We start from the raw sequence: 21,325 nt of genomic DNA, 5'->3' as shown, positions 1-21,325 counted from the left end.
GAGCCTATCGTGCCAGAGCTTAGCCGCTGAGTCCCTGGCAGGCGCCAGCCTGGGTCCATGCAGCGGTGGGGTCAGTGGGGAGGGTGGCGCCATGGGGCAGTGCCATTTTGCAGCTGTGCCAGCCCTGGATGCTGCAGGCTCCTGTCCCTGCCCCCGTGCTGGGTGCCCAGTGCCGTTGGAGACAGCCGGAGTTCAGTCGCGAAGTCCCCCCACTTCTGCCTCCAGTATCCACCGGATCATGGGCATAAGCCAAAGCTGATGGTGTCTCGCCTCCTCTCTGCTGTGACGCAGCGGCCCCTGCTCCACCTACCCCCACTTATCCAGCCCCAGGGGCCAGCTACATCAGGGTCACTGCTCCAGAGGGCCGGGTGGGGCTGGATCCCCTCGACAGGCGGGGCCCTCTCCCACGGTTGGCCCCCAGCGGCCCACGGGACACTTTGCTCTCAGAGTACCTGCCTCTGCGCATCTCAAAGCAAGTTATAGAGGCAGAGCAGAATCAGCGGCCCCATACTACAGAGGGGGAAACTGAGGCACAGAGGGGCCTTGCCCCAGGGTCACACAAGGAGTCAGTGGCAAAGCGGGGACTAGCACCCAGGCGTCCTGACTCCTCCCCCACCTCCACGCTAACCGCTGGACCATGCTGCCTCCCCTTTATAAAGCTCTTTTGAGCCTCCACCCTGATTTGCCCCTTACATGGGGCAGGACTCCTCGGACCCAACAATGGAACCCAGGTGTCCTGTGCTGAAACTATACCCCCTCCTCCCATTGGGGCTCTGCAGCAGGCAGGTGTGGCCACCACCCGGAAAGGGATCAGGAGCCAGCCCAGCTCCATAGCCCCCTGCCGTGCTGCCCCCTGGTGGTGCTGGCCGGGAATTGCCTGTAGTCACCTGTGCAGGGACCCAAGCCGAGTGACTCGAGCCCTGCCAGCTGCCCAGCCCCAGCTCCCTCCCCTCGCCTCCCACCCATCCCTATCACTCATCCCTGCTCCTCGCAGCCTGGGGCCGCAGCCCTTTGATGCTGAGTAAGACGCACAAGTGGGACCCATGCCGCTTGTTTACGAGGCTGGCAGCCCCAGGCCGGGCAGGGCTTAGCACGGCCCCGAACGCGCTTGCTGACTAATGCCACCTGCCCCCATCAGCCCGTGGGTGTGACGGCTGCGGGGACAGCGAGGGAGCCAGCACGCCACCTTACCATATAAGCCCATCAGTCGGCGCCCGGCTTGGGGGCCTTCCCTTCTGCCAGGCCGGGCATGGGAGGCCAGCCACATCGGTCCTCCCCACGATGGCCCCTCTGTGGAGCTTGAATCCGAACTCCTTTGCCCCAGGGGTGTCTGTTCCCAGGGATTCCCAGGTCTGGAGTCAGAGTGACAATGGCTGTGTAGGGCCATGCCCATCCCCCCATCATGGCGGGGGAAGCCCCTGTTGGGCAGCAGGGAGGGGGCCGTAAGGAGGTAGGCTGGTTGGGAAACCTGGACCTGAGGGGCACAACCAGCTCAGGGGTGATCAGGAGTGAGGCTGCAGGGCTAAGTGCCCATGGGGGACCCCCCCATCCAACACGGTGCCCCTTGATTCTCAGCCTCTCCATTGCCCCAGGAGCTGCCCTGGGCGGCAGGTGTGCGAGGGGGCTGTGGGCCTGGGGGGAGGATGAAGAAGGTGCGTGCACCGGCCGGCAGGAAGGGGCAGGGGGGAAGTGGCATCCTTGAAATGACCTTCCAGACTGGGCCGTGGACAAGCAGCACACGGGAGCCTGGCAGGAAAAGGGAGGGGGAGTCAGATTAGCGGTACACTCGAGGCACAGCGCTCTAGGGGGTAGGGCCCCACCACCAGCACCACAGGGTCTAGGCCCTGTTCCAGTTGGGGGTGAGCTTGGGTAAGTCACTTCCCTGCACTGCACCTCAGTTTCCCCTCCCACCGCTTGGCTAGTTACAGGGTGAGCAACTTAGGGCGAGGTCCCGAGCTCTAGGGCAGCCTCTAGGCACCACTGTCAGGAATGTGACAGTTGGAGGCTGTGGGGGAGAGAGGGGAGGGGTGCAGGGGGGTCGAGGGGCAAAGGAAGGAGATGCAGGCAGGGGAAGAATCCGGGTTAAAGGAGGGGAGAGCCAGGGATCCAGTATTAAAGATGGGGAGGCACAGGGGGGTTCCATGGTTAAAGGCGGGGAGGGGATCCAGGGGCAAAGGAGGGAGGTGCAGGTGGTGGGGGTGAATCCAGGAGCAGGGTGCCACTTTCCGGAGTGGGGAGCTCGGGGACAAGTGGGCAAATGGACTGATCTGTGGCTCAGTGAGCCCAGCTCTGCTGGCCAGGGCAGGGGCTGGCCCTGCTGCAGCCTAGGGTGCAAAGGGAAAGAACTGTCCTTTCTCTGAAGCAGCTGGGACTGGCCCCTGGGAGGAGGAGGAGGCTCCCGGCCCTACAGAGTGTTGGTCCCCACTCCCCACCCCAGTGCTGGAGCCTGGGCCCTCTGTCCGCATAGTGATCTCTTTATTTACAGTGAGAACCAAAACACTCGCTTCAATTCTCTTCCTAAGAACAAGTAACCTGAGCTGGGGACTCCAAGTACTAGATGGGGCAGGAGGGGGGGCGGGGGGCCGACAGCTGAGGGCCGGCTCCAGGAAATCTACAAAAAGAACAAAAAGCTCCCCTTTGCTTTGAGCTGGAGGCAGAGCCCTGGCCGCGGGGCACCAGCCGGCCGGGGCTGATGGCTTCGAGGCACGGAGAGGCGTTAGAGACACGGGCCGGGTGCCGGGCATTATGTCTTCCTCTGCTTGCGACCTGTGGGGCAGACACAGCAAGGGGGTCGCTGGCGCAGAGCTGAGCCCAGAGGCCCCCACCCCACCCTCTATAAATCGACCAGTACCGACCTCCCTAAACCTTCTCCCCCTCCCCAGATCTAGCTCCAGCCCATCCAGGAGATAGGCAAGAAGGAAATGCCGCTGGGCGGTTTAGGACAGGAAGTGAAGAGGCTGACATCCATCAGCAATGGGCGGCCCAGTGGGATGGTCCGTGGGGGTGTTACCTCTGCCGGGGTCTTAATCCCCGTCCTGGGTGAAGTCCAGGGCCTGCTCTCCCATTCTAACCTCTCACACCCCCGCTGCAGTTTCAGCCAGCTGGGGGAGCCTTCACTTCCTGTCCTAATGAGCAGCACATGGAATGACACCGGGGGCAGGGAATTGAACCCTGAACCTCCACATCCAAATGCACAGGTCTTGGCTGCTTAAGCTAAAGAACCAGCACGATTAGCGCCATCCTCGGACCGGCTCTGTCTGGTCTAGCCGCTAGAGGGGAGCAGCAATGTACCGTCAACCAGGCGCTGCACCCCAGAGCAGAGCGCACCAGACCTCAGGTCGTCAGCAGAGCCACATCAATGCGGGTAAATCTGGGGCCAGGGCCTATTGTAAAGCCAAGGGAGCTCTGGCTCACAGAGCTGCTGCAGTGGGGCCGGGGAAATGGGCGAGCCGTCGGTCAGTCCCCTCCCCACCCTTCCCCAGCCTGCTACTTACGGAGCTCATTGTTCTTGCTGATGGCAATGGAGGCTCTGGCCCTTGGTCCCTGCTGCGTGAAGTGGTACCCGAAGCGGATGATGGAGGGGCACTTCTCCAGCATGGCGGCCATCTCCATCTCCACCGAGTCCCCCAGCCGCTGAGACTGCGGGGGCAGGAACGGCAGCCTCGGTGGGTACCAGCGCCCGGCTGAGCTTAGCCCCAGGGGTGAGGAGCTCTGCTCCCACCTTCCCCCAGGCTGCCCACCAGCCTCCCCTCCAGCCCAGCCCAACTGGCCTGCCACACACAGACCCTCCAGGGCCCAGCCCCCCTTGGTCTCTCTGCAGAGACTGCCAGGCGGCTGGGAGCTGGCCTGACAGCCGCCAGACTCATCGCACACCAGCTGCTGGGAGGTGACTACAAAGCAGAGCCCAGCTCAGAGCCGGCCCCTAGGGCGAGAGGCCTTGTCTCCTGTTACTCACCCCCGGGAAACCGGGGATTGTTGTGGATGGACACCGGCCTCCGGGAGACCTTGTCAGTAAAGTGGAGGCTGCATTTCAGGTGCTTAGGGTCCCGCCGGCCGCCCCGGCCTCCAAGGCATGGCCCAGCCTTGGCACCTGTGCTAGCCCGGGACCCAGGCCTGGATTGCCTCCCTGATCTCTCGCAGAGGGGGCCCGAGGGTGGTAGCCTGGAGCAAAAGGGTCAAGCCATTGTTTCTCTCTCTCTCTCTCTCTGTGCAGGGAAGGCCGAGCGGTCGTCAGGCCGGGTCCCCTGCCCGTGGGGTTCAGAGCCAGGAGCAGCTATGGGCAGGGCAGCACTCGCATGGTGGCACGACGCTGGGTCAGGTCCTCAGTCCATCCTGCCAAGCTCCCTGCCTTCACAGCCGGCTGCTGGAATCTAACGGGCTCTGACCCCCCTAAGCAGGAGCAGTCGGGGTTCTCCAGGGCCTGTGGCCCAGCATGGGGCCCACCCCAGGCCCAACAGCTCTGGGCAGATGGCTGGTTGTTCCCAATTGCACCCTCCACCGGGCCCTCGCTCTGGACCCAGACAAGCGGCCCAATCATCTGGCTGTCCTGAGTAACCGGGGCCTACTGGAGTCAACCAGAGCCTTTCCATTCACTTCATGGGGCCTCTCCTTACCAGACCCACAGCCCATGGCTGCAAGGCGCTGAGCCCCTCTGCTCCATGGACCCACGGGGTTCTCAGACTGGGGGTTGGGACCCCTCAGGGTGTCGCGAGCTGTCAGCCTCCACCCCAAACCTCACTTTGCCTCCAGCATTTACAATGGTGTTAAGTATATTAAAAAGTGATTTTGATTTATCAGGGGGGATCGCACTCAGAGGTTTGCTATGTGAAAGGGGTCACAAGTACAAAAGTTTGAGAACTACTGCCACTGGGTGCAAAGCGAACTCAGCCCCTCCCCGGATCAGGCTCTCAATTAGCAATGTGCAGCCAGCAGAGATGATCATTAATAATTAGCCTCTGTCTACAAAGGTGAACCCTCCTAACCCCCAGAAAGATAAGGGAGTGTTATTACAATACCTGTCCCTTGGCTAGGGAAGGTGGACAATGCCCCTTACGAACCCGGGTAGCATTATCCCTGTTTTACCTGGGGGAAACTGAGGCACAGAATGGCCAGCTTCCTGGTTACAGGATGACTGGATCCTTTAAGGAGAAATGGGGCCAGCCCTGCCTGTGTCATAATTAGCAGCCTCCTAGCCTGAGGGGGCAGGACTAACTGATAAACACCTGGACCTTGTAAAAACCTGGGTGAGGGGAAACTGAGGCAGGGATGCTGCAGAGCCATCCCACGCCACAAGGGGGCACTGAGAGGCACTCTCTCTGTCACACTCCTATTAGAATCAATTGCCAAATTCCCACTGACATCAATAGGGCCAGCATTTGAAACCCCATATGCCCACAGAAGCTGAGTGGGATTGATACTGAGGGGTTCCCAGCGCACAGGTCTGTATCCCAGCCACCGACGATGTCCAACGTCCGTTAACCCCACCTTTCGCTTCCTGCCCACCCGTCAGATGACGCTTGGACTCGCTTGCCCTTCCAGTGCCACGCCCCCACCAAGCCGTGTGTCGCACCCCGTCCCGGTGTTCCCTAGCGGCTGGGCACGGCCATACCTGGTTGTCCACCTTGAGCTCGGCCAGCATGGTGTTCTGCTGCACGGCCTTGATGACGGCCATCATCCCGGCACTGGTGATGAAATTGGATTCAATGTTGAGGCTCTGAAGAGTCTTGTTCTCCTTCAGCATCTCGGCCACGGCCTGTGGGAGTCCCAGACCAGAGTCAGTCGCATCGACCTTTCACAGCCTGCAAGCAGGGTTTGCTGTGGTGACATCCTCCCCACGCAGCGCCCCCGTACAGAACACAAAGCTAAAATGTCGCTGGCCCCCCACATAAGGGCCTCCAAGTTAGACACCACCCTCAAGACCTGGTCTGGATGGAAGTCAAGGCTGGTAGTTATCGGGGATGCTGTTGAGTGACATGAGACACATTCGCCCTCCCAGCTCTTGCTGGCTAAGGGACAGCACCAGTACACGCAGCTCCAGCCAAGCCAGGTTTGCGGCATGGTCCTGGAGCCCCAGGCTGAGGTTGCGGAACGGGGGTTCAGTTCTGAGCTGAAAAGTCTACTCAGGACCTGTCAACACAGCCGCCACTGTGACCATCTGGCCTGACCAGCCTCACACAGCCCACAGAACCTCCCTGAAACAAGGCCTGGAGAGATCTGTGAGAGAAACGTCCCGTCTGCATTGAAATCCACCGAGACCCTCAGGAAATCATCCCAGTAGCTGGGCTCCCTCCAGACAGTGCGTTAAGCCTCGTGACTCACATCTGTCCCGGGTGGTTCTTTGCTTGACGAGCTATGGGGCTGAGACTGAAGACCCCATTCAGCAGAGCACCGAAGCCCAAGCGTAAGTCCCTCTGACTGCGTCTACGCTGCGACGGGGAGGCGACGTATCTGAGCTAGCTGGGATCTCGCTAGAGCAAAGCCAGCGCAAGTCAAAACAGCAGGGAAGCTGCATGGGCAAGACCTGCCTGCCCAGGCCCCTGGGGATGTGCACGAGCAGCTAGCCCCTGCCACACACCGTTATGTTACCCGAGCTCACTAGATCAACCGGCTGGGGCACGTCTGCACACGCTGCAGTCATGCCTCCCGACTGCAGTACAGACGTACCCACTGAGGTCAACGGGACCTACACCAGTGCGTGAAGTTAAGCACTGCTTAAGGGCTTGGCTGAATCCAGCCGGGGCTTAAGTCTCCAGCCAGGGAAAATTCTTCCCTCGTTTCCATTGGGGAAGCTGTTTACCTCTGGAAGAGTCAGACTCCCCGGGGATTCTGGGGCCAGATACGGCTTGTCAAAGCTTCGGGGGGAACGGCAACCGGAGATGCTCCGAGCGGCTCCGTCTGTCAGGAGTGGGAGGACTTACCTTGGCCACAGGGTCGTTGCTCCGAGTCGCCACCAGGCTCAGCTTCTTCACGTGAGTGTTGGTTTTCATGGCTTCGCAGATTTCCTTCAGCTTCGGGATGGGAATGTCCTGCAGGAGGAGAGAGTGAGAAAACGGGTTTGTCTCGCCTCACAATGGAGGGATGGACAGAGGGATGAGGTAGATGAGTGGGTCGATGGGATGGGGGATGAGGAGGATGAGATAGATGGGTGGATGGAGGGAGGGAGGGATACAGTGGGGTGGATAAGGTAAAGGGATGGATCAATGGGGTAGATGGATAAGGGGATGGAGGAATAGATGGATGGGTGGATCAAAGAGGTAGATAGATGATGAAGTAGATGGATGGATCCACGCGTGTGATGCTGTATGGAATCTGGGGTCACTTGAGGATATTACGAATATCAATATTGTAAAATTGTAAAGAGTTATGCCAGATATGCCATGTCAGGTATCAGGAAAATGTTGGGAGTATCTGCTCTCCCTTTCGCAGCCTGCCCTGACCTTGGCATTTCCAGTGAGGGCGGCCCCAGACACCCTCAGTCACAAAGGGGTACATATGGATGGAGTAGATGGATGGATCAAAGTAGTATACAGATGCAGGGAGATGGCTCGAGGAATGGATGCAAGGAAGGGCTAGACAGATGGAGGTAAATGGATATCAGGTGGATGGATCAAAGGGGTAGATAGATGGAGAGAGGTGGATATCGGGCAGGTGGATTGAAGGGGTAGATAGATGGAGGGAGGTGGATATCAGGTGGATGGATCAAAGGGGTAGATAGATGGAGAGAGGTGGATATCGGGCGGGTGGATCCAAGGGGTAGATAGATGGAGGGAGGTGGATATCGGGCGGGTGGACTGAAGGGGTACATAAATGGGGGAGGTGGATATCGGGTGGGTGGATCCAAGGGGTAGATAGATGGAGGGAGGTGGATATCTGTTCCCCGAGGGGCTGAGGTCCTGGCCCCAGTGAATCAATAGCCCCACTATGCTTGACCCCAGCAGGACCAGGATTTCACCCCAGCGCTTTTCCCAGTCAGATGTCCCCACGGCTCGGGGCTCCCACCCTCTCCCATGCCCCTTGCTGCCCTGGGAGAAGCTGACCTTGATATTGTTCAGGTTGACCTCCTCCAGGTCCTTGTCGTTGCTCTGGATTTTTTTCAGGGTCTCCTCCACGTTGGTGGGGTTCGGCGGCTCGTCTGGGACTGGTTTGTACCTATCCGGCTTTACCACACCTGGTGGGAAACACGCATGCACCACCAGGTCAGCAGGGGGAGATTCACTGACCCGATTCTCTCACGCTCCACCCGGCCTTGGAGCCAGGGGAACGCCGCTGAGCCGCTGAAGGTGCTCCACTGTGGCTACTCCTGATTTATGCCAGGGTACATGCTGAGAGAATTTGGCCCCCTCTGTTTCCTGACATCTCCTGCACTGCGTTACTCATAACGATCCAAACAGAGAGGAATTGATAAACCCCATTTCATGCTCATCCCAGATCTGCTGGTTTCACATCCCGCGTTTCCTGAGAGCAGGTTCACAGTCCCGCAGGGGGAACAATCCAGACCTAGGGACCCAGGCCTTGTGCTCTGCGACTGACTGAGCAACCCCACCGGAGTCAGCTGGCGCGTGGGATGAGCGCAAACCCCGCCCTGCCGCCCCGCGGGCCAGTGGAGCTCACTCACTATTGATGCCTTCAGTGCTGGTGATGTTGCCGCTGCAAATGGCTTCGTAGTACTGCTTGTTGCTCATCAGGGTGTACATCCCCAGAATGGCTGTTGGGGAGGGAACAGCAAACAGGCCGCTGGGTTGAATAACAAAGGCCGAGAGCCTAAGCGGCAGAGGTAGGGGATGGGGGTCGCTGCAGCTCTCTGCTTTCCTGGGCTCACCCTGCACCCTCCTGGCCAATTTCACTAAACTGCGCTAAGTGACAGTCGGGATGTTGCTGTTTGCTGTTAAACAGCTACCACCTTGCACCCCAGAGTTGGCTGCATCTCAGCACAGAGGAAGGGATCCCTGTACAAGCAGCTTCCACATTCCCTGCCAGAAGCTGCTGTGTCTCACCACTGAGAGAGTGCTCCCTGTCTAAAATCTTCCACCCCAGAGATGGCAGTATGCACATAGTGGGTGACAATGCCTTTTATAAATAGCTGCCGTGTTCCACCCCAGAGGTGGCTGCATGTTAGTGGGTGGGCAAGCAATTCCTATACATACAAGGCTCACAAAGTGCCCCATGACCTGGAGGTTGATGGCACTTCTCTATTACTGTGGCAGGCCACAGGGCAGCCCTGCGGCCACGCTCACAACCCGACCGCGGCTGGCTGCGGGAGGCCATAGGAAAAGCCCCTAAATGTAATCTCTCACCACATGCCCCATGTATTTTTATTGGCCTAGCATCTCCCCGGCGGGTGTAAGCGGATAGCCCTAGAGCCTGCCTTTCTCATTTTAGCCACCCGCTGGCTCCCGGCCAGCTCGCTCGCTGCTGAGCTCTGGGAATCGGAGCTCATCATGGCTTGTATGGGCAGGAGCAGTAACATCCCTGAGGCGGCATGGGGGCAGGGCACCAAAGCTGGGTCCCGGAGCTCAAGCAGGTCAAGCTTTGTGCTGCTGAACTAGGGATGGGGTGAGCCTAGGTCTCGCTTTACCGCCTTGTCCCTCTACGCCCTCCCACCCCCACCCGGGGAGCTAAGAGGTCTGCTATGTATCTGGGCCAGGCAACGAGCCAGCCTGAATGTACTAGCCCCTGAAGCAAGGCGAGGGCACAAACGCTCGTGAGTATATGCGCACGCCAGGCCATGCGTGCCCATGTGCTCACGCCTACGTGGATTCACATAGGTGCGTGTGTTCGCACAGGTGCACACAACCACACAGACCCACAGGTATACGTCCGCACATGGACTCACATAGGGGCATCCAAACACAGGCGTGGGTAAACACAGGGGCCCATATACGTACACACACCCGGTCGCATGTATACGCTCACACACGTGCCTTCACACAGGGACGTGCATACAACACGCACAAACCCGCCTCTGCCCGCACGCCCACGGCAGCCTCTCACACGCGTGGTTCGTCCAGAGACGCCAAGCTCCCCGGGCATGCTCAGTCTGCACAAGACTCCACAGCTCCCCCGTCTGGCCAGGCGTTTTCACACACAGCAGACCCCCAAACCTCAACACATTCCCCTGCCATTAGCCCCACTGCAGTTTGCAAGACACACTCGTTAATTACAGGAGCTCTGAGAGGTCAAATCCAGCCCTGGCATAGGTGGCAAAATGCCCGTCGATTTCAGTGGTGCCTGTGCCCACAGGCCTGTCATTTCCTCCCCCGACCTATCCCACACCCTGCATCCCCTCAGGGATGTTTTAGGGCAGCTGTCCCCAGAGCCCCCTAGCTTTAAAGCCCAAGGTTGTTCCTGGTACCCACCCCGGCTCCCCAGGATGATGCCCACGCCCCCTGTGGGGTAGGCGGGACCTGGTCCCTGCTCTCAGCATCTCCCACCCCCTAGAGTGGTCACACATGGCAGATGATGAGCCTGCTACAGCCCTAGCCAACAGCCTCACCTTTCAGTTCCTGCAGCAGAGCTGGTGCTTCATGCTCCAGAGGTCTCTGGGAGTGGGGATTGAACCTATGACCCAACCTGGGGGGCTCAGCATCTCACTAGCTCCATCTGAATCCCTGCCAGTGCCAGGACCCGGCCAACCTTCACTCAGCCCCCAGTCACAACACACCCACCCCAGAAATGGCAGCCACAGCAACGTCAAGCCAGAGCCTGGGCCCCGGGCATTCACCGCCAGCACGCAGGTAGGGCACTGCTGCCTTCCATGCTGCTGTGGCCCCAAAGCAGACTGGGTTTGCTGCCTCCAAGGGCCCAAGGCTCTTCACCTGCAATGTCGCACATCTCTGCCTCAGTGGCGTTGGCCAGGGCTTCCTCCAGCTCAGGTTCCAGAGTGATCTGCTCCTCCTTGGGGATCTCCCGCTGGGGGTTCTTTGGGATAAAGGGTTTTCCTGCAGAGAGACAGACTGGGGTTAGCGTCTGGGCTGAAGAGCAGCAAAGCTTAGAACTGTAACATAGCAGCATATGTGCTCCATTGTGCTCTGCTGCATGGAATCAGGTGTGTGTCATAGGACCTATACTGCCAGCAGACAGTGGAGATTCTCAAGCAGCTCACGTGGCGAAAGCCTGGACTTTTAGAGTAGGAAGATGTGGCTTCTATTCCCCCGGCCGTCACGAGGTTATAAGTAGCAGCCTATTGATGCCAGGTAGCCATCGACTGGTGACAACATCTTCGATTCCCTCAGTGCCTTCTGCCCTGGAATCCCTACTTCCCCCAGCGACAGAGGGAATTGCCGTCCCAGATCTGCACAAATGCAGTCACCTCTGGGGCAGAGTGTTGTAGCTGTTTAGCAGCCACACAAGGTCAGGACAGGAAGCAAAGGAGACTCCAACTGAAAGGCCGGGGCAGCGCTGAGTGACAGAATGTAAGAGTGCGGCCGACCCCTTTGACAGCCTCGCAGGGAGTTCTGGCCTCAGCTCTGTAAAATTCCTGTGGCTCATTCACTCCAGCCCCTTCACGGCGGGGAGCACGTGCCAGCCCCCAGGGCTAGAGGTTATCAGGGTGTGGATTGCAGAGCCCCAGCCCCACTACACACACCCACACCGCAAGGTGCAGGCCCCTGCCCCGAGGAGCTGACAGTGTAAGTCGAGAGACAACAGGTGCAGACCAACAGACAGGGGAGCACTGAGGGACAGATGGACCTGATCGGTGCAGAGATGGAGAGAATGTAGCACCCGGGATTGAACCTGGGATGGCTGGGATGGGTTCTGGCAGTGGCGTGAGATCCCACATCAGTTAGATCAGGGACGGCCCAATACTCTGCTCTCGATGCTGTCTTCCCGTGGAATAGCCTCGGGCCTCACCCACAAAGAGCTCAGTGGCCCAGCACCTCTAGAAGACCCTAAATCCGAGGACATGTGTCCAGGTCCAGGGGAACTTTCTACCAACTGTGCAGCAGGTAGGCCTTCCTCGGCGGGCTGGTCCCAGACTGGGGCACGAACTCCCCCAGGACTGGACCGTCCCAGCCTTCCCCCTGCTCCTCTGTCTGCTTCTCCACCCGGCCCTCCTCCAACACCAACACCCCCCCAACCCGCACAATCCTCCCTGGGCGAGAGAACAAGCCACACATGGCAGGAGTCAGTCACGTGGCTTCATGCATGCCTGGAGGGTGCCCGCAGGCCACGGTCACAGGGTGGGACAGGAAACTGCATAAACTAGGAGGTCCTGCGCTGGGCAGGGGCCGAAGGAAGGCTGGGGGAGATGGAGCAGAGGAGAGTGACCTTTTCGGATGTGACCAACCAGCCTGGAAGCGCCTCGGGGCTCTTAGCTTCAGGGGAAAGCCGCTGTCAGACACCCGATTTTCAGGATGCTGCAGCAGCAACCGCTCTGGGCACCTCCTGCCCAGCTGGGGCACCGGGGGCAGCGTCACCCTGGCCTGGGTGTCATTTCACCGGCGCATCACGTCGGGCTCATCTCCCGGAGCATGACATTCTGATGCCGCACGTCCCTCCCGGGCAGCACAGAGCCCACCACAAGAGACATTGTGTAGCTGGCCTGGCTCCATGGACTCGCAGCCTAGCAGTGCCTGCTTGTGATCATGCTCCGGAGGGGAGGTGGGGAGTTAATGGGCCATCGGGTGGCCAGGGGCTATGGACAGGACATGTGGAGCCCATGCACTGGGCCCGATCCCAGTCACTCTGGTCCTGCGCTGGGAGCAGGATTGGGGTGCGGGCTGGCTAAGTCGCCTTTGCTCTCCCTGGATTCTGGGTTGGTGCAGGGCCCTGCCTGGCACCCAGGGGAAGTTGGGGCAGCCTCGGGGTCCCAGTGGGCCCTGGGGAGAAAAGAATAGGCACAGCGCAGTGCACCACGGCCCCAGACCCGCCCCACCCTGTACGGACCCTGGGGAGCCAAGAATAGCCACAGCACAGGGTGCCGCAGCCACACCCCCGCTCCACCCCCTGCAGCGGGGGTGGGAGCAGGGTGGGGACGGGACCCTCATGCCAGCTGCCCACTGGATGGGGAGGCCCCTGCACAGGGAGGATTTTATGGGGAACCGTTTCCAACCACACCCAGGCCAGAGCAGCACCAGGCCTGCTGTCTCCACCTGCGTAATGGGGGTTCCACTGTCAGCAGGTCCTGTCCGGCCAGCTGAGTGAGGCGGGAGGATCCCCGCCCCTGCAGGCTGCCGTCGGAGAGCCCTGCTTCTCAGCCACCCCCCAGCTCAGCCTGGCGCTCCCGGTGAGTCCAGCGCCCTAGCAGCCAGAGGCAGATTTAGAGCTCAGCGGTGCTCAGGAGCCAGGCAGGTGACCCGGCATCTCCCAAGGACTCTGTCTCTGCCCCAGGGCCCCGCCTTGATGTTCGAGGGCCCCGCACTCCCAGGGCCCCGGGTGGATCTTTTAGCGCCACGATCTCCGTGGGGTCGGGAGGATGTTTGTTATAATTTGTCCAGTGTGGCAGAAGACGTCCCCTGATTGGCAGCCCCGGGCATTCACAGGATGGGCAGAGCCTGGGCTCAGCGTTCTCCTATGCTGACCCCGCCTGGGGACCCCTCTGGGGCCAGAAAGCAGCTCAGCCTCCATGGCCCATTCCCTCCTGGGCCTCCCTGGTGAGTCTCCCCGGTGAGTTAGGGTCACCAGGTTGACTCCAGGCCCCACGGATGGGGCAGGGGAGTCACTTCTGGCCCCAGCCACCCTTTCAGCCGAAATGGAAGCCACAGGAGGCTGTTGGCCTGGGGCCATGGTGACGCCGGGGAATGGACCCTGAAGTGCACAGCACTGTGGCCAGCAGCTCAGGGGGAGGAGCCTCACAGGAGGGGTCCCCAATCAGAGAATTGGCCCTTTAGGGTGGCATCCAGAGCTGAGACTGGGGCCCTGCTGCGCTGGGCACTGCACAGACCCAGAGTGGGAGGCGCTCCCTGCCCTGAAGAGCTCAGTCTCAATAGATCAGACAGACTTGGGAGACCGGAGAAACTGAGGCACCAAGAAGGGAAGGGACTTGCCCAAGATCCCCCCGTAGGCCAGTGGGAATAGAACCCAGGTATCCTGAGGCCCAACCTGGTGCCATGCCCACTAGACCTTGCTGCCTCCCCAAAACTTCAGCAGCTCTGCCCTCGCCCTGCCCCAAGGAGCTGGCCCCTGCCGGCTGCTCAGGGTTATGGGGAGTGGCCAGGACAAGGGGTGGGCTCCAGGGCCAGGAGCTGCTGTGTCTGGGCTGATGGGGCCCCAGCTTGGAGCGGACAGGGCAGCCGAGCCACTCACCAAGATACTTTGGAGCGGCCTCAGCTCCTGGGCTGAGCTACGTATAATCCCTTCCGTCCCAGCCCTGCAGCCCAGCACCTGGGCAGACGCTCGGCCAGCAGCACCCAGGGACAGCCCTGCCCACCCCACAAAGGCCAAGGCGGGGCCCCCCATAGGGCCATTCTCACTGGCCTGGTCCACCTGACCCAGCACTGCTTGGCCACCCAGAGACACAGGCAGGGGTGTGCCCCCAGGTGCTGCCCCTCCTCTGGTGTGGGACACCTGCCCCCCCGGCACTGTCCCTGCATGGGGGCTTGGAACCCTCTAGCACCGCCCCCATGGGGAATGAACCCCCACAGCTGCCAAGGGCACATACCCACCCACCAGCCTAACCCTGCCCTGGTGGGTGGGGGGCACGTACCCTTTGGCCTAGCTCTGCCCCGGAGGTGGGGGACACGTATCCTCTGGCACAGGCCCCATGGCATGGCCAGGGACCTCCTAGCAGATTGGGCCATGAGCCACTCTCCCACAATCAGGGGGGTGATCAGGCGAATGCCAGAGTCTGTGCCATTTGTGCCAATGCCAGGTCAGGCTGAGCCAAGCCCCCGAGCACACCCCCCCCTCACACACACTGCCCTGGTACCTCTCTTCTCGCCAGTGAATGGCACCAGGTCCTCACGCTCCTTCGCCTCCAGCGCCTGCTTCTCCAGGTGATGCATGAGGGCGTCCCGGTCCAGTGGCCCCGTCGGGCTCTTCTTGGTCTGGTCTCGCTGGCGCAGCCCGGCTGGGAGCATCATGTTCTGGAAGAGGGAGGTGGGAAGGGGTCACTGGCGGGACAAGCCCCCCCATAGAGATCACAGCCCCCTTGCCCCTGAGGAGGGGCACAAAGCCCTTTGCAAATGGCAATGAATGAAGCCTGGCGCCAATGCCCCATGTTACAGTGGGGAAACTGAGGCACACAGCAGGGGAGTGGTTTACTCAGGGAGTTAGTACCAGAGCTGGGAATAGAACCCAGCCCCCTGCTCTAACCACTGAACTGAACTGCACTCTCCCCCACCCCCACTGGTCTGAGTATCAAAGAGTATTATGACCGTCATGGCTGCACCACAAAGGCCCAGGGAAAGCCAGGGTCAGGGGTGGGGTGGGGATTGGAGTGAGGCTTCGAAGCCTGGAGGTCAGCAACTCCCCCCAAGCCGCAGCATCACCCCCTTCCCCTGCCAGCCCTGTGAGTGGCCTTACCTCGGGATCCATATCCTGCAGTTCTAGGTCCAGCTGGTCCAGCTCCTCGGGGGAAAGTTCCTTCAGAAGCTTCTCCTCATCAATGTCCCGGTACTTCTCCAGCTCCATCCGGTAGGACGTCATGGTTCAGCAGCGTCGGAGGCAAACCCCCTCAGCAACCGAGCAGAGACTTAGCCTGGGTGGGGACACAAACAGATGTGGGCTCTCCCTACAGCGGGGCATTCATGAGGTTCACCCATGGGACTCCCTGCTGCCACACAAGACCTCTGGGTCACTGCAGAGGGACAGGACTGATGTTGACCTTTGTAACTCCCTGCTACAAGATATCAGTGAGATTAGCCAGTGGGACTCCCTGATGTGGGATATTAGCAAGGTTAGCTCATGGAACTCCCTGCTACTGGCTATTAGCGAGGTTAGTCTGTGTATTTCCCTGCCACTCGATATTAGAGAGATTAGCCCATGGGACTCCCTGCCACTGAATATTAGTGAGACTAGACAGTGCAACTCTCTGTCATTGGCTATTAATCAGGTTAGGCCGCAGAACTGCCTGCCACTGGGTATTAGTGAGATTATTCCATGGAACTCCCGGCCACTGTATAGTCAACCTGTGGGACTCCTTGCCACTAGATATTAGTGAGGTTAGCCTGTGGAACTCACTGCCAGTGGATATTATTGAATTTCCTGGCATCCCTGCTGTCAGAAGACACTGTAGGGTCCAGAGTAGCAGCGGGCAGGAATCCAGCAGCCAGGCCCAGCCAACCTCCCGCCCCTCCCAAGGGGATGGTGCATTAACTGCCCTCGTCCCCCACGCCGTCCCCAAAGCTTCAGCACAAGGGCCCATGGCACAAATGGTTAAATCAGCCCCTATTCCTCCCCCCACCCTCCATGGAGCTGCCCCTCCCTGTCTCCAAACAGTGCAGTAGCTCAATGTCCTTATCAGAGACCCCACAGCCCCACCCAGGGCTCGTCCCAGCCCCACAGCCATCGGCACTGGCCGATAAGGGAGCAAGTCTGACGCAGACGCGCTGAGCAGGGTGGGAGGATGCAGAGGGTGCCCCTGGAGGGGACCAGAGTGTCCATTGGGGGCCACAGGTCCATGCTGGAAGGGGAACGCAGCCAAGAGCGGGACAGGGATGGTGGTGGGGCTGGGCTAAGGGTGGCAGGGGGAGGGCAGCTGCACTGAGATAAAGATGGAGCTGGGGAGGGAATGGACGCCCTGGGGACGGACGGGTGTCATGCTGGGGGTGGAGGAGGCTCCAGGCATGAGGGGGGTAGGCCAGGGATTGAAGGGGGTTGCTGGGCACAGAAGGGGCGCTGGGGGCTAAAGCTAAAGGGCAGATGAAGGAGTGACACAGCCAGCACCATCCGCCCTTCAACTGATCAAAACTGCTGAGGCAGCTGCTCCAGGAATCTGCCAACCTGGCTTGACACGGGTCAGCCTGGCGCCCAGTGCCATGTCCCTGATGCTTGTTCGGAGAGCGGTGGCAGCTGGCAGCTGTAGAACAGGTGGGACGGCCGCCCCGTCCCATCCCTGCTGGAGCGGGGTCTGAAACAGGGCAGAGAAACGGGCCTTAAATAGTCACTGAGCAAAGTGCTACACGGTGCGGTGGGTTTTCCGGGGCTATCTCGGGGCTCCCACAGGGCTGACCAGTCGGAGAGGGGTCAGAGAAGAGCTGCGAGGAGGATTAAAGGATTCGAAAGCCTGCTTTACAGCAAGAGACTCCAGGAGCTCAGTCCATTTAGCTTAACCAAGAGAAGACTAAGGTGGGACTTGATCCCACTCTGGGAATACCTACATGGGGAACAAGTATTGAATAATAGACTCTTTACAGGAGCAGAGAAAAGCCAAACACGATCCAATGGCTGGAAATTGAAGCTAGACACATTCAGACTGGAAATAAGGTGCATGTTTTAACCTGGAGAGTAATTAGCCGCTGGAACAATTTCCCAAGGGTCATGGTGGATTCTCCGTCACTGACCATGCTTCAAACAAGACTGGATGTTTTTCTAACAGCTCTGCGCTAGGAATTCCTTTGGGGCAGGTCTCTGGCCCGTGTTACAGAGGTGGTCTCACTAGATGATCCCCATGATCCCTTCTGGCCTTGGCATCTATGAATCTATGAACTCCGAGGGTAGACAGCCCCATGGTTTCCTCCATCAGTACAATGAGAGGTGCTTTGAGATGCTCAGCTGGGAAGCATCTTCAAGAATGGGCCTGAGTCGCATTCACCCTCAGGCATCGGCGCCGACTCCCTGAGTGCTCTGGGGCTGGAGCACCCATGGGGAAAAAATAGTCGGTGTTCAGCACCCACCGGCAGCCCCATGGATCAGCTCCTCCCCCTCCCACCTGCCAGCGGCCCGCCAATCAGCTCCTCCCCCTCCCTCCCAGTGCCTGCCACCCACCGTGATCAGCTGTTCAGCAGTGTTCAGGAGGTGGGGGGGGGGGGTTGGGGGAAGGGCTGGGACGGGAAGAGGTGGGGGATTTGGGGAAGGGGTGTGGAGTGGGGGCAGGGCCCGGGGCAGAGTGGGGGTCGAGCACTCTCTGGGAACTGGGGAAGTCGACACCTCTGTCCTCAGGCCCTTGTACCCAGCTCTGGCAGTGTTAAGGGGAGCGTTTACAGACCGTTCACCCGCTCAAGCCCTGCGCCCTGCCGTCTGTTGCTTGTCAGCTCATTGGTGCAGGGCCAAGCCCCCACGGTGATGGGCACTCTGGGAGTCATGAGCTAACTACATAAGCAGACAGGGCTGGCCAGGGCACAGGCATAACATTGCCACAGAGCCACCAGGAGGGATTCTGATCTCACACCAGTCTTCAGTGCAGTTACTCTCGATTTACCAGCATATGTGCGATCAGAATCAAGCCCACTGCCGCTAAGGCCTGACGGAGTCGCTCTGATCGGTTAGTCTAACCTCCTGTCTAACACAGGTCAGAGACAGCCACCCGGGGGACCTGCCACAGAGGGAATTATTTATATTATTACCCATTATCATGTTAAAGCAGCAGGCAGACACCAGCTCCGGTCAAAAAAGCCTTTCTAACAGCCCCTGCGGCCACGTGCTCCCTGCTGGGCCCGACTCTGCCTGACCTTGCTCTGCTGAGATCACAGCGGCCAGGTGCTCACATGTAGCTGCAGCCTTACCGGGGCTAAGCTGGCTTCTGACTACAAAGCAAGGGCACAATGTCCTGGAGGGCTCTGGGAATCTGGCAATAGCCCTTTGGCCTTTCCCCAGGGCAAAACCTGACGGTCCTCTTGTTTTATTCCAAGCAACTCGGTCTGCAGTTGTGCTACCTGGTGCTGGGATCAAACTAGGTTTCAGAGGCGAGTAGGGGCAGGCTGGGTGGGTAAGCTGGATAGGAGACCTCCGAGCGCCCCCCACCCAGATCTGCCGGAAGCAGTGCTGGAGGATTCGCTAGGTGGCGCGCTCGTATTGGGTCAGCACGGGGCACTAGGGAGGGCTGTGTGGCAGGTGTAACACACACAAGCCCCCATCACTAAAGATCCCCTAGTGCTTCAGCGGATGTTAGCCCCGGAGTCCCAGCCTGGGAATTGCGATGTTGCCTACCTAATATTCCTACCAGGGTACGCGGGCCCTGGCCTAGACGATTATATCAGCTGCTGCAGCCCTCCCCAGAGGTGGCCACATTTCAGCGCTAGTCAAACCGACCCGTATGAGTCTGTACCATTTATACAATATTCTGGGCTGCGTAGGAGGATCCACATCGTAGCCCTGTCATGCTTTTTATATTCTTTTGGTGGGGGAAAAGCAGGCCTAGTAGCCAAAAGCATGAGGATCGTGCACGGAGCCATAATAGGAGACAAAGCTGTTTACCCGGAGGGTCAAGTACAAACAGTGGATATCCCAGGCAGAGAAGGTCTCTCAGTGCACCAGGGAAGGGTGCCTTCACCTACCTGCAAGAGGAACACGTGCCCTACAGCCCACAGAAAAGCAGGCACTGATCCCACATGGGCAGCCTGTCCCCTTCAATGCAAGCCTGAGGTGAGAATCCACAGCCCAATGAGCAATGGCCGAAAAGGGCAAGCCAGCCCCGCGCCCCTTTGGCAAGCCGCTTAGAATATTAGTTTTGTGATTAGACCAGCCTCGCGCCCCAAGGAGAAACCTACCGCCCGGGAGCAAGGCTTCCAGCTTACCTTCCCCTGGCAGTCCAGGACGCTGCCTTTCCAGGCTGGGTGAAAGTAGCCGCAGCGCAGTGCTGAGGCAAGGGATACCGCCAGCGAAGTGTGTGAGATCAGCATATTATTATTTTAGCTCCAGCTGGGCAAAGGGGAGGGTGGGAGGGCGAGATCACATAGACAGGCTGGTTATCAATCACTCCAACTGCCCAGCCGGTTTTCCCAGAGCCCTGCAGACCCCCAGTGGTCAAATGCCAGAATTGACACATGAAGGGGGGCAGCTCTCGGTTGCCCCTGATTTGCTTTGCAGGTGGCGAGGGCATAGAGGAGGCCTTAGCAGCAGGAATGAGAGCCAGCCACACAGGCATCCTGGCAGAGCTGAGAAGAGAGGACCCCTCTCACTCCAGATCCCATGCAACCGCACTGGGAATCCTAGCTTTAGCTCAGGATCAGACATGCAAGAGAAATTCTGCAGCCTGGATCAGACTGAGAGCTCTGTGAGGCAGGGATCATCTCTTCCATGTGCCTGTACCCCGCCTAGCACAGTGGACAGCCGGTGCGTGACTGGGGGGGTCCCAGCTGCTACCATAATACACCTAACAAAGAACATGCAGCACCCAGCACGATGGGGGCCTGGTCCATGACTACGCCGCCCATCTGTTACCGTAATACCACTAATAAAGGTCCCTTCTGGCCTGTAATCTATTAAACTGAATTAGAGAAAGGGGGTGGGGGGCTAATTTATGAAGACAGCTTAATGGAGATGTGGGGTAAGGAAAGAAGGATGAGCTTGCAGTTAAGGCACTTGACTGGGACTTGAGATCTGGATTCAATTCCCAGCTCTGATTCCTTGGGGTAGCATGAGACCTCGTGCCTCAGTTTCCCCATCTGGGGAATATGAGGATAATGTTAAATCCCTGGGAGGATCAATACATGACTGTAGGCAAAGCATTCAGATACTTTGGGGACGGGACTGGATAAGACACTAGACAGGCAGAACTAAGCTGTACCCTTTGGCAGGGGATGGGGGTACGATGCTAGCCAGCTGCAAGGAGGAAGAATTGCTTGGGGGATAACAAGGAGCGAGAGAGAAATTTAAGCTGAAACTCAGGAATGGCTTGTTAACAAGCTCTCTGGAGCTGCAGCCTCATCCCCCAAGGTGCGGAAGCCCCAGTGCCTGAGACATTTAAAACCAGATGAGTAGAGAGGGGGCAGGGATCAAGCTGGCCACGGGCATAATTAGGGAATCGGATGGGCAGGGAGGGCAACTGAGGAAATCACCCCTGGAACGGTGGGTTCTTTTATTTCCCTTCTCTCCTCATTGAAGCAGCCGGGCTGGCAAGGATGCCTGACAATCCCGAGGAATAAAACGCTGCTCTGGACCTCCCTCCCAGGGGTGTTACTGACAACGCTTATCAGAGCCCTGCAGGCTGGCGAAGCCTCACGGGAGCACTAGCAGGAGGCAGACACCAACTAACCTGTCTGAGTCACGGAACCGCCTGCACTTTACAGCCCTGCCAAGGCTCCAGTCGGTGCCACGAGTCAGGGTTTCAGCGCAAACCGCTCCTCATGCCTCTGGCTGCTGCAACGGGAGCTTTACCCTGCCTGCAGTCTCAGCTAGAACCAACTGAACGTCACCCGGGGCCTGACGCTCTCCAGGGCACTCGTGCACTGCCCCTGCGGTGATCAGCGAGACAGGACGTCAGGCTGCCGCAGAATCCAGCCTCTTT

At 59.2% G+C, this 21,325-nt stretch overlaps 1 protein-coding gene across 2 annotated transcripts; it reads right to left on the bottom strand.

The window, feature by feature from the left end:
• Window positions 1–2,458: 2,458 nt before the first annotated feature.
• Window positions 2,459–21,233, bottom strand: TMOD4 (tropomodulin 4). 2 transcript variants are annotated; one of them, XM_077841457.1, is made up of 10 exons: window positions 21,074–21,233; window positions 15,463–15,637; window positions 14,867–15,023; window positions 10,815–10,937; window positions 8,615–8,704; window positions 8,037–8,167; window positions 6,918–7,025; window positions 5,609–5,752; window positions 3,495–3,639; window positions 2,459–2,766 (listed from the first exon to the last, which is right to left on the bottom strand). In XM_077841457.1, the coding sequence occupies exons 2-10, from the start codon at window positions 15,583–15,585 to the stop codon at window positions 2,744–2,746; spliced, it is 1,044 nt and encodes a 347-aa protein (XP_077697583.1). In that variant the 5' UTR covers window positions 15,586–15,637; window positions 21,074–21,233; the 3' UTR covers window positions 2,459–2,743. The 2 variants fall into 2 exon arrangements, with proteins under 2 accessions (XP_077697583.1, XP_077697582.1); XM_077841456.1 differs by lacking the exon at window positions 21,074–21,233 and adding an exon at window positions 19,614–19,737.
• Window positions 21,234–21,325: the final 92 nt, after the last annotated feature.

Source organism: Eretmochelys imbricata, chromosome 24 (genome assembly GCF_965152235.1).
Source record: "Eretmochelys imbricata isolate rEreImb1 chromosome 24, rEreImb1.hap1, whole genome shotgun sequence".
NCBI classification, from domain to species: Eukaryota; Metazoa; Chordata; order Testudines; family Cheloniidae; genus Eretmochelys; species Eretmochelys imbricata.
This window is presented reverse-complemented; position numbering and strand designations above follow the sequence as displayed.